This window comes from Dipodomys merriami, unplaced genomic scaffold (genome assembly GCF_024711535.1).
Source record: "Dipodomys merriami isolate MVZ:Mamm:240054 unplaced genomic scaffold, mDipMer1.0.p SCAF_12, whole genome shotgun sequence".
NCBI lineage: Eukaryota > Metazoa > Chordata > Mammalia > Rodentia > Heteromyidae > Dipodomys > Dipodomys merriami.
In genome coordinates this window covers 38,535,202-38,547,667 of record NW_027202493.1, presented here as the reverse complement: position 1 = coordinate 38,547,667, position 12,466 = coordinate 38,535,202, and the positions used below count along the sequence as shown (strand labels likewise).

Sequence of the window (12,466 nt, the reverse complement as noted above, 5' to 3'; positions counted from 1 at the left end):
GCCGAGGGAGCCGGGCGGCGGAGCCGTCCCCTTCCCGGCGTCGCCGCCGCAGAGCGGCCACTGCTCCGCCGCGCGCCCCGCCAGCCGCCGGGGGAGCCGCGCGCCGGGGCCCGGGGCGGAGAGGAGAGGGGCGCGGGCGCCGAGCCGCGGAGGGGGAGCCGTGGAGGGGGAGGGGGCGGGCGGAGGGAGGAGCAGGGAGAGAGGGAGAAGGGCGGGAGAGAGGAGAGCTGGGGAGAGCGAGAGCAAAGAGCGAGGGAGAGGGAGAGGGAGAGAGAGCGAGGGAGAGGGAGGGAGAGGCTCGCAGAGACGCCCGGGCGCTGGAATTCCATCAGAAAAAGTGAGCGGAGCAAAGGTTAGCGGGGACAGGTGGTGGGTTATATATTTTGGAATCTCTTCTTCCTCTTGGTGTGAAGGAAACGACTCTCCCGTCCTCGAGGCTCCCGGCTGGATTCTGCTCCTTGGCGCTCACCCCCCCCCCCCGTCGGTGGATTTTCTTTGCTATTTGCATTTATTCCGATCCCGCCCCCCCCCCCTTCCCCGGCCGCTTCCACGCCGCCTGCCACCTCCCCGGTCCCCCTGCCGGGCAGCGCCGGGGAGCCGGACCCGCGGGCACTCGCGCCTTGGCCGGCCTGATCGAGGGGCGGGGGAAGGGCTGACCCCAGGACCGGGCTGCTGGCTTTTCCCTAGCCGCCAGACACCTCGGGGACGCGCGCCTTTGGCTTCAGTGGGCTCGGCTGGCGTCGAGGGGCAGCCCACCGCCCGCCTCCCACCCCACCCCCTCCGCCGCCGGCGACGATCGCGGGACTCCGGAGCTTCACCGGGCGGACTGGCTGGCGGCGATCTCCGCATTGGATTTGGGGCTGATCGTCGTGGCTCGGCGAGATTGCGATTATATCTCTGCTTTCTGAACCCGAGGGAGAGAGACACATCCAGAAAAAAAAAAAGCAACCGCCACAAAACAAAACTGGGATTTATCTAACATGATCTTGGCAAACGCCTTCTGCCTCTTCTTCTTTTTAGGTGAGTACCTGCGGGCGGTAAGCCCGGGGGCTGCGCGGGGCCGCGCGTAACGGGGCGCCGGCGAGAAGCCGGGCACGCGGGGGGCTCCGCGGGAGACCACGGAGAGCGCGCGCCGCGGGGCGAGACGGGGGGCCCGGGCGCCGGCGAAGCGAGCGGCTCCGGCAGCCCGGACTCGGGCAGGGGGAGCCGTGCCACGGCTGACGGGCTGCGCAGGGGAGCGGGGAGGAGACTGACAACATCCGATCCATCACTCGCTCCCCTGCACACACACACACACACACCCCTGCGAGACCCTTAAAAATGGGCTCAATTTGTACCAACTTCAGAAAAATAAATCAGCACTTGATCTGGAAGAGAGGGGAGAGAAAAAATCATGAGGGCTCCCCCCCCCCCTTTTCCGATCGGCTCCTTCCAGGAGTCAATAGCCAAGGAGCATCGGGCAGGAGCTTCTGGTTGGACATCTTCTAAGAGCCCCGGCAGCCGCTCCCCCCACCTGCCAATCAACCTCTGGACAATTGTACCCCAATCTCCCCACTCTCTGGAACACTTTGCAAGTTTCTCTCCATCCTTTGCGCTTCCTTCCACCGGATCCTAGGCAGATGGGTGGGCGGGGAAGTGCCAGGGCTGCGGGGGTGGGGGGCGGAAGTTTAAGGCCTCCCCTATCGCACCTTCTGGGGCCGAGGTGGGGGTGGAGGTGAGTAGCTTGGGGAAGGTGAGGGAAAGAGGCCCAAGTTTGCTTTTTTGGGGGAAGAGTGGGGGAGTAAGGCAGGCAGGAAAACAGATCTGAACAAAGACCACTGCTCATTCTGTAAGCCCCCTCCCTCCATGCTCTCGAACCCCTCATCAATTTATTTGCGAATCCCCCTCCCCCCTTGCCTCCTCCTCTGCAGTGTGAAATCTCAGCTGCTTGAGGGGCAGAGCTCTGTAGAGGCAGCAATTTGCTGGTACAGGTGAGGAAAAGTAGGCATTTGCTAGTCTGTGTGCTGACCAAGAGTTCCAGGCTAGGCTGGCTCCGGGGAGTAGGTGCTCAGAGGAGGGGGCTGGGGAACTGTGCGTATGAGTGAGTGAGTGTGTGTGTGCGCGTGTGAGTGTGTGTCTGTGTAGAGCAGTGCCAGTGCTGTTGCAGCCACTGTGGTTTGCTGGTAGCTAGGGGTGTGCCAAGCTGCCAGGCAGGTGGCACATGCACCCTTTCCTCAGCAATCAGGCCCTGATGGGGAAGGCAGGGACTGTCACAGATGTGTGGGGCCTAGGAAGCGGCTAGGTAGGGAATCTGAAGTCAGTGGGAGTCAGTGTTGGCTGCATCCAGGGCCCTTGGCCTGTCTGGCTGTCCTCCTGCCCCTCCCACTCCTGGGCATTCCATCCTAGAGGGTATGGCCCTGCCCTGGGGTGTGGCTTTCCCCACCTTGCCTCCCTCAACCGGTGGCAGCTTCTCTCTGGGGTGTGAGGGACAGAGCCAGGAGGTTGGAAGGGGCTCCGGGTCCTCTATGGAGATCCTGCAACCCCCTAGAAAGTGGCCTCTTGTTCTGAAGGGATTGTTATAAAACCTGACCTTTTCTCCTGCTGCCAGTGTGAAAACACAGCTTTCTGGGGCTTAGAATGATCAGGGCCAAGCAGAAAAAGAAAATTGTATTCCAGGCAAAGCAGCCTGCAGCTGAGCTGCACCCTGCCACACAGCCGGGCAGGGCTTCTAGGTTGTGAGTGCTTTCTAGGGGCAGAGGCAGGTTGTGTGTGTGTGTGTGTGTGTGTGTGTGTGTGTGTGTGTGTGTGTGTGTGTGTGTGTGTGTCTGTGTCTGCCTCTCCCTCTCAAGCCCAGACCCTCATGTTGCAGGCAAGATGTCCCTGGCTGTGGTGGCTGAGGAAGGAGCCAGTGGTCTCTCCTTTCCAAAAGTGGCACTGGGCTCTTGCCTGTGGTGGTTGTTTGCATAAGAGTGTGTGTCTCAGGTAGAAGCAGAGATGTCTACCATTATCTATGACCTGAGGGCTGAGTGGTGCAGGGGGAGGGGTCAGTATTAGGAGAGAGGAGATGCTGGCCGCCTTTTGAGTCATACAACCTTTGGCTTCAGTTCCCTGGCCCCTAAGAACACTGGGCTGAGGGCTTAGCTGAGGAGTGACTACAGGATACTCAAAGATGCTAGAAGGATGGCACGGGATGGCGCGAAGGAAAGTTTAGCCCAGAGCCCTTTTCATGGCCAGGATCTTGTAGTGGGAATTGGTTGGAGGTGTCTCAGGAGCTCGGGACTTGATAGGTGATTTGGGCTGGACTGTGGTGAAGAGAAGAGTGCTTCCAGGGCAAGGGCCTTGGGATGCCCTTCCCAAGGTTCTGAGTGAAGGGGAGGCCTCTGAAAGACTTCTTTCAGGGAGGGAAAGCCTCTTTTTGCCAGCCACCCTGACCTCCAGCGTTGGTTTACAGGAATGAGTGCTTTGGGACCTGTGAGGTGGGTGGGGGTCTGGTCCCAGGGCCTCCTTCTCAGTGGGTATTCTAGTACGTATTCTGGCTCTTTTTGGGGATCTTGGGTATAAGAGGGTCATCTTCTCAGTCTCCTGTGTCTTTAGAAGCTGCCTTACCTGTCTGCCTTGGAGATCCAAGCTTCCTTTAATTCGGGGTTGGGAATACCTCTAAGATACCTTCTGACATTTTTTCTCCCAGGATTCTTGGCAACAGGCTCTGGGTGGCCATGATTCCCTTTTCCTGGCTGGCTTTGACTCTGCACATTGTGAAATCTAATATGAGAACCAGGGAGAGGTGGTAAAAGGCAGGCTGAGTCCTTGGCAGCCGAAATCCCTGTCCCATCATGGGGGACACGAGGCAGGATGGGGAGAAAGCCCTTACTTTTGGCCCAGGGTTGTGTATGACAATCCCCTGGGACTCTAGGTCCCACCTATATGCAAGACAGGCAGGGTGAATGTCTTCATGGCCCAGTATCCTCACTACAAAGGACTGAGGATACAGGGGATCAGGCACAGACCCTGCTGGACAGTGCTGCCCTTAGCTCAGTCAGGTGGAATGAAAACCATCTCCTCAGGCCCTGGGACAAAGTCAGTGGAGAGCGCAGGGCTGGCTGGCTGGCTGGCTGGCTGCAAGGGACCAGCAGGTGCAAGCTGGGGTGTGGGGGAGTGTTGGCTCAGCTGCTCTTGGGTAGCCCAGAGGCGCCCGGTCTGGTGCAGGGATGTGCGAATCTGCTGAAACTGGAAAAGAAAGATGCCACCTCAGCTTGTGTGGAGGACATGTCTCCAGCCAGCCAGCAGGTAGCTGGGCAGACTTGGCTGTCTCTGTAGGGATTTTGCTCTGGTCTGGACTTTGTGTGGCCACATCCTTCAGCTCTTCCTGTTCTAGGGAGGAGATGTGGCCAGTGGGAGAAAGACTTGTCTTTTGTCCTGTCCCTTCCTCTGCTTCTTTAAGCTTCAGCCAATTCCTTGCTCTTTGCTGTGTCCTGATGGGGTAGACTTCTTGCCCTGGGTCCCCTGTGGGAGAGGTTTCTTTTCTCTAGGGTTCTGGGGAGTGACAGACTGACTGTGTACTTCTCTGCCTCTAGGTGTCGCTGTCTCCTTGCTGTAGCTCCCCCCTGATCAGGGCCTCCTACTGAGAAGGCTGAGATTGGTGGTTCTGGGCAGGGATGGGTGTGTGTGTGTGTGTGTGTGTGTGTGTGTGTGTGTGTGTGTGTGTGTGTGTGTGTGTGTGTGTGTGTGTGTGTGTGTGTGTGTATCCACTGGACTAGGATTTTTTAAAATCACTTTTGGGGTGGGAGGACATCTCTCTAATCATTCTTGGAAAAGGCAGTTGTGGTTCTGACCATGGTATGAAGCTTTTTTTTGAGGCAGGTTCTGGAGTTAGGGGCTTCTGAAGGACAGGGAGACAGGAAGGTGTCCACATCTGGAGGAAACCATTTTGGAAGCTTGACTTTGAGAGGGTCAGGCCAGCCTCTTCCTGTGCTTTACCTGCGAGTCCCCTTCCTGCTCCCTTCTGAGGACACTGGTGGGTGGGCTGATGGGTGCTTGTCCAACGTTTTGGAGCAGTGAGGTAGGGCCTGAAAGGGAGAAGCTCTTTGCCTTTTGTAATTGATTTGGTATTTGGCTTTTGAAAGAGAGACAGAGGGAGAGAGAATTTCAGGGGAGTGTGAGTGTGGGGGCAGAGGAAAGAAAAGGGGAATGGGGAGGGAAGAGAGGAGGAGGAGAGAGGGAGGGAGGGAGGGAGAGAGAGAGAGAGAGATCTGTTGAGAACATAGCCCTTGGGAGGCAGTAAGGAAGAGAACCTGAGAGACAGAGACACCAAGATGGAGTTTCTCACCTGCTTCTCCTAATGTATTTTCTTTTGGAGGGGGTTGGGGTAGAACTTGTCCTGGCTGGAGAGGCTTTCAGGCCTTTGTCTTGTGTGAAATTGGACTAGCAAGTGTGAAGGATCTGGACCTCAAAGAGGCCTTTTCTCCCTCCTGAGAAGCCCTGGACCACAGACTTAGGCTTGTCTCATATTGTCCCTTGGGAACATCTAGCTTAGCAGTTCAGAACAAGGAGACTAGGGGCTGGAGGGGATTTCCTGCCTCTGGTGCGACTCTGAGCCATCATCTCCCTTGCTTGGGCCTGGGTTTCCCTAAGAGGTGATGTAGAGAGTAGACTCGAGGGTCTGTATAAGGGTCAGACGGGCTCTGAAAATCCAATGACTCTCTGGATTCCACAAAGCCAATAGAAGCTTTGGATGGTCCTCAGGCTGGTTCAGAAGTTGGTGGGTAGAGATTGAATCAAGATTCCCAGTCTCTCCCACCCCCCCTCCCCCAGCTGCACCCACTAGCTCTGTGCTGGATGGCTGGCGTCTTATCCAGGCTGTAGGCTCCAGCAAGGCCTTCTGGTGGGCATCATGGTGCTGTGTCCCTGGGCCCAGGGCTCGTGCTGGAGGAGGAACAGAGTGCCAAGCATGCAGCCTGAGTTGGCCTCGGGGGCTGAGCTGTCTGTGCTGTGCCTTGGTGGACAGTGGGTGTGGCGTTTCCTGAAAGGCCCAAGTCCCAGGCCTGCATCTCGGGGGCAGCGACTGTGGTGGCCCTCATTCATGCTTGTCTTCCCTCCCCACCACCCAGACGAAACCCTCCGCTCTTTGGCCAGCCCTTCCTCCCCGCAGGGCCCCGAGCTCCACGGCTGGCGCCCCCCAGTGGACTGTGTCCGGGCCAATGAGCTGTGCGCCGCGGAATCCAACTGCAGTTCCCGCTACCGCACACTTCGACAGTGTCTGGCGGGCAGAGATCGGAACACCATGCTGGCCAACAAGGAGTGCCAGGCCGCCCTGGAGGTCTTGCAGGAGAGCCCGCTGTACGACTGCCGCTGCAAGCGAGGCATGAAGAAGGAGCTACAGTGTCTGCAGATCTACTGGAGTATCCACCTGGGGCTGACGGAGGGTAAGCCCAAGGGAGGGGCAGGTGAGGCGGCCAGGGGCTCAGGATGGAGAACTCCGTTGTGGGGTGACCTGGCCAGGTGCACACAGAGCTTGGATGCCCAGAGAAACCAGCCCCCGCCCCTCTACCAACCATGTCCTCTAGATTGAATGGGATCTGTTCTGCATGTGGCTTCCAGATCCCTCTAGAAAGCCTAGGTACCTTCTCTAGGCCTCCCAGCAGGATGTAGGCAGCAGATCCCATGTCCCCTGGCAAGCCTGGCTCAGCCTGCCCAAACCAGAAGCTGATTGCCCCTTTTCCAACAACACCCCTGTGTTCCCTTCCTACTCTATAGACTTCTGGGTTTGGGGTTTTGCACGTCCAGCCATTTGGCTGGATGTCTATTTATTAATTCAATAGAGATTGAGAGTGTGCTGTCTGCTAGGTGCTGCCGACACAAGCTGGGGCAGCCTCCGCCTTCACAAAGCTATAGGCTTGGTGGGTGTTGCAGGTAAGGGTGGGGAGAGGATTCTGGCATTTGGCAGTGCCAGTGCTATGATTAGAAGGTGCAGGGTTCAAAGGTAGTACCTCAGAAGGGTCTCTAGACATTTGTTATGACATCTCTATGAAGGGACTGGGGTTTGAACTTGGGGTGTTGTGCTTGCTAAGCAGACGCTTACCCCTTGAGCTCCACTTCTAGCCCTTTTGGCTTTAGTTATTTTTCAGACAGAGCTGGCCTTGTGCTGCTATCCTCTGTCTTTACCTCCCTCCTAGTTGGAATTGGGATAGGGTCTTGCTGGGCTGGCCTCAAATCTTGATCCTTCTATCCTCACCTTCCAAGCTCATGAGACAACATCTAAAGGGCCTTACTGAGGAAGCAGCCTCTAGGTTGATACTGAAGGACGAGTCAGCGTTAGAAAAGATAAAAACTAGAGGGAAAGTGGGGAGGTAGAGGAAGGACACAGGTGGAGAGATGGACAGCAGGGAGCCCCGAAGAGTAAAGTGAGCTGGTTATATTTGTCTTTAGAATGCTTGTGTGGTTCTAGTAGAGACTCATTTATGAGGATCATCCAGAAGCCATGAGTCAGAAGCCACCATTGGGATGAAGAACAGGAGTAATGGTGGCAGGAATGGAATACTGTCAGCAATGAGGAGGAGGGAACAGCACTTTCCAGAAGGTAGAGTCAACAGGTCTTGGTGGCAGGTGGCCTATAAGAGGGTAGGAGAGAGATGATGGAGGACCCCCAGCTTCCTGTCTTGGTATCTGGGTGGTGACAGGGCTGATCAGAAGCCGCAATGAAGGCTGTAAGGAGAAGGCTGATAGGTTTATTTGAGAGCTCCTGTCAGTTACTGGCCAGGGTGGATTTCTGGGATGAGATGAGTGCAGAGAGAGAGACTTCAGTGTGGGTGTGTTTCAGGAATCACAGCTGAGGAGTGCCCGTGATCATCGCATTGGGAGGGATAGAGACCCAGCTTGGGACCACCGACATGAGAGGATGGGCAGGGGGAAGGCATTCTGCAAGGGCGATGGAGAATGGGGTAAGTCGGTGGACTAGGTGTGTAGTGCATCCTTCTTGTCAGTAGCTTGCATACTTCAGGTCCAGCAAGAACAGGACCAGATGCTCAGATACTCCAGGGATGTAGGAACAGGAAGTGTGTATAGTTTGTTAGTAGTATTTCTCCCATCAATAACAGGAATTACTTTATGAAGTAGCCACTCTTCCCTAGCAACCTCGATTCCTGGAGCTCGAAGGGTCGAGGGGGAAAATACTGTCCTAAGGCATGTGTGTTTGGTGAGGAGCTGTTCCCTGAGAGCCTACTCCCATGGGCAAGTCCTCATAGCTCTGGCATTCTGAGCGAGACACTTCTGTTCCTGTTTTCCTCTCCAGAGTCTGCAGGGTCAGTGCAGAGGCCAGTGGGCAGCTGGCTGGGGCCACGTATGGACAGACAAGGGGACAGAAGAACTGCTGCTGGATCTTTTAGCACAAGCAGCCCTGCTACCTCAGGCAGCTTCTATGGCATGACCAAATCAGCACAAAGGGACAGTGTTGGGAGTCTGGAGAGACAAGGTGCTCGCCATTTTGAGATAGTTGCAGTGATGATGCCTGTGTGCTTAATTGCACACTTAGTGGTGGGTTCCAGAGCCCCTTGATGCCTGGGTACCTCTACAAGGTCTGTGGTTTTGAGCCTTGAGATGGCTGGTTTGTTAATTTACTCCTCATGTTAACTGAACACCTACTATGTGCTTGAGAGGAATGCAACCCTGCAGAAACCATAGTCCCCATGCTGGTCTCACACAGGCTGAGAGGCGTTCCCTTGACCTCTGACCAGATCAGCAGCCAGCTCATCCCCATCCCTTCTTCCCAGGGGCTTTACCTTCTCTTGGGTCTGGGGGTCAGAGATCTGCCCAGCATTGATGGGGCGGGGGGTGGGGGGAAGCCAGGAGGCCCTTGAATGGCAGGCCCAGTCCCTGTGAGTGGCAGGGCTACCTAAGAGCTGCTAATTATTACCACTGGGGTGGATTGGTCTCCCTGGAGAGGCTGTAGGTACCTCCTTCCTGCTTCTTAATGACTCATAATAGCCCAGCTGGGCCTGGAGCGAGGGGAGGGCAGGACCTGCTGAGGTGGGGGGGGGATGTGTGTAGACTGGATTTTCCTTCCATTCTTTATTTCTGGGCTCCATAGGTGGGTGTGACTCACCCAGGCCTCTGCTTTGCCTTCCCCTCCCCTCTGAAGCTGATCCCTTCTGCCAGTGGACAGATCTGGAGTGGCAGGGGAGGAAGAGGTACCAGTGGTGGCAGCCATGTGTGGCCTTTGAAACAGTGGCCACTGATCTCTTGGAATTGGAACCACAAAGGAACGGGACATTGCTTGGGTCCACTCTCCAATTGTTGGGGAAGCCAAGGCGTAGAAAGTGTGCCCAGGATGCACAGCAAGCCGATGGCAGAACCCAGCCTCACGCTCAGGTTCCTGAAGCCGTGTGCTGGTCTCTTCCCACTGCCTTAGGGGATGACCCTCTGGCCTGGGGCCTGTTTCCTTCTGTGATTACCCAAGTCCACATTTACAAGAGTGTGACTGGTACTGGTGGCTGAGGTTATGGTGCCAGGTTGATATTTGAGGGGCTCTGATTGGTCAACCACGAAGAACAGTCTTCGCATGTGCAGTTCCCAAGAATCCTGACATCCTGGATGTAAGGTTTAAGTGGCTACAGAGAAAGACCATGTAAATGAGTGGAGTTAGAGGGGGCTCCAGGTCCCTGGTTGAGGTTAGTCAGTCACACTCAGGTCTGTCTGTGGTTGTGCTCTATGCAGACCAGAAGGAAGAACCCTGCCCTGGGTATATTGTCCAGCACGCAACAGACCCCTGTCCTGTGGGAAGTGACAGACAGTTGTGTTCACTGAAGATTGATAGAGTTTCAAGAATGGCCCTGATTTGGAGAGAGTGTTCTGGGCTCTGGAGAGACCTTCCTGGGTTGCTTCCAGGCCTGGCTTTGCCTGCTGCTCACCAACAGTGTGACATAAAACCAGCGAGGGCAAGTTCCTTAACGTTTCTGTGCCCTGGGCCGCTTGTCGGTGCATGGAGGATAATAGCGGAGAGGACGGAATGAGTTAATGTGCCTCAATCACATTCAGGAGTGTGGGCACACAGGGGGCACCATAGAGGTGATTCTTGGCCCCAAATGGCTGGGGCCCCACCCTCAGGAATCTCCCAGGAGAGCCAAGTGCTGCTAGATAGAAGGGAGGTCAGGAAGGCTGGAGGTAGCTCTTTTAGACTTGGGAAGAAGGGACTGGGCAGAGGCCATGAAGATGAAGGAGGTGGGTGAGGTCATCAAGCAACCCAAGGTGTGCCCTGGGAGTTGCCCTGCAGCTGGGGTCTTCTCTGAGCTGTAGTGCAAGCCAGAGGCCTTATCACCAGGAGGGGCTGTGCTTCTTTGGCCTTGTGAGTCTCTTCTTCCTGGGGTCTGCTTGGTGCTGCTGAATTGCTCCCCCTCCCCTTTTTGGGTGCCAGTCCTGGGGCTTGAACTCAGTGCCTGGGTGCTGCCCCTGAGCTTTTGTGCTCAAGGATAGCGCTCTACCACTTAAGCCACAGCTCTCCTTCCAGTTTTTTGGTGCTTAACTGGAGATAAGTGTTTCCTGGACTTTCCTGCGTGGGCTGGCTTTGAACCATTATTCTCAGATCTCAGCCTCCTGAGTAGCTGGGATTAGGGGCGTGAGCCACTGATGCCTGCTTTGGACTGCTTGCTTTCTGAACCAATATAGGTCTAGCTGCATCTCCAGACTTGGCTCTGGGTGGCCTTTTGGGCTGGCTGAAGGCATCTCTTGCTAAGGGCTTTCCTAAGTGCCTCCTGTGGGGGGGGGTGGGGGTGAGGGAGAGCAGGGAGGGGGGCGGAGAGAGGTGCCTTCCTCTAGATGGTCCCATGGAAATTGCCTATGTGAGCTCCCCATGGGCAGGGTGCTTGCCAGCGGTGCAGGGCCCTGTTGGATGGGAAATCAATATGGGAGGTTGTGGGTCACCCCTGTCTGCCCCACCCCCTCACCACACACACCATCTGAGTGAGTGTGCATTGATTTCTCCTTCCTGGGCAGGACTCCTGAGGCTGTTTCCTGTCCTGAGAGGCATTGGCGAAGGTTGAGGGATTCCCCAGGAGGCCGTGGTGGTCTCCAGGGCAGCCTGTTGCCATTTATCTCCCATCATTTTCCTCGCCTGTCCATTTGTGAACCTCCTAGGCATCGCCCCAAAGTCCTGAGGAAAGTCTGGGGAGGTGGAGGTGGTCAGGAGGAGAGGGAGCCTGTGAAAGGGAATTGTGTAGACGGAAGCAGAGTTTAGGTCTCTCACTCAGTGACCTTCAGTGCCAGGTTCTTCTGGTGAGGCCATAGGAAACAAAGGGAATTCTGTCCTCCTGAGGGATTTGGGCAAAGCTCACATAGGATGGGGACGAGGACACCAAAGTCTAGCTCCAGCTCTGCCATGGCAAGCTCTGTGACCCCTGACATGTGCCTTCTTCTGTCTGGACCATCTCAATCTTGTGCAATGAGGGAGTTGCATTGCATGATGGTTGGGGCTGGGGGCAGGGCAGGTTGAGGAGGTATCCTCTGACTTCAGATCCTTTGATTTATGCTTTGCCTTCTGTGGACTCTTGCTCTACCTTCCTGTCCTTTCCAGATACTTTCAGAAATCCTTCCTAGAAGGTTAGTCCTGCAGGAAGGTCACTTAGGAGAACAGGCCATTCTACCTGCTTTAGTTGGGAGAAAAGTAACTTATTTGTCCCTGTGAAATGTTGAACATTTCATCCCTAACTTACCTGTCCAGCACTTTGTACTCTGGGAAAGGCTACCTAGTCTCTTACTTCCTCTGGGGAAGGAACAGGAATGGAGCTTTCTCAGGCCTAGCAAGGGCTGGGAGTGCACAGCCCAAGGTAGCCCGTGTCTGATTCCCATCTCTTTTCCAGGTGAGGAGTTTTATGAAGCTTCACCTTACGAGCCAGTGACCTCACGCCTCTCTGACATCTTCAGGCTTGCCTCCATCTTCTCAGGTAAGTGGCCTTGGCTAGGACTTGCCCTATTCTCTGGTCCTTGTGTTGTGGCCCAGGCAGCTCTGGACTTGGATTCAAGCATGGTGGGCTTCTGTTGGCTCTGCCCCCCTTCAGCACTGTCCCTTACCATTTCTGAGCCTTGGTTCCCAGACTGTAGACATCTGGCTTTCTTTCCTTCCTTGGTGGACTGGAGTGACGCATTTGAGGATATTTGTCGTGGACAGGTTTTGAATCTGATGTCACTTCCCTCTTCCATCATCCATCTTGCCCTCATTCCACCTTTCTGTTTCCTTGTCTCTTTTGCTTTGGAGTGCTTGTCCTTGGTCAAGTTATTTAGCCTCTCAGCACCTCAGTTTCCTCAGCTGTGAAATGGGGAGAGTCACAGTACCACCCTTGTTGGATGTTTGTCATGTGTACAAGACTCAGTGAATGGACAATCCAGGACTCTTGAGAGCATTGTGGAAATGAAAACCATTGTTTTGGCATAGATTAAGCATCCTTTATCCAAAGATACCCAAGCTAAAATCCTGGAAAAGTGGCAGTTTCCCACCTGATCT

At 55.4% G+C, this 12,466-nt stretch overlaps 1 protein-coding gene across 1 annotated transcript in view; it reads left to right on the top strand.

The window, feature by feature from the left end:
• The first annotated feature begins 265 nt into the window (after window positions 1-265).
• The window catches only part of Gfra2 (GDNF family receptor alpha 2), a 75,050-nt gene continuing 62,849 nt past the window's right edge, over window positions 266-12,466 (top strand). The window contains exons 1-4 of the mRNA XM_070016583.1: window positions 266-352; window positions 688-1,020; window positions 6,087-6,401; window positions 11,826-11,909. Of these exons, the coding sequence (XP_069872684.1) occupies window positions 981-1,020; window positions 6,087-6,401; window positions 11,826-11,909 (439 nt within the window). The 5' untranslated portion in view covers window positions 266-352; window positions 688-980. The remainder of the gene's footprint in view (window positions 353-687; window positions 1,021-6,086; window positions 6,402-11,825; window positions 11,910-12,466) is intronic.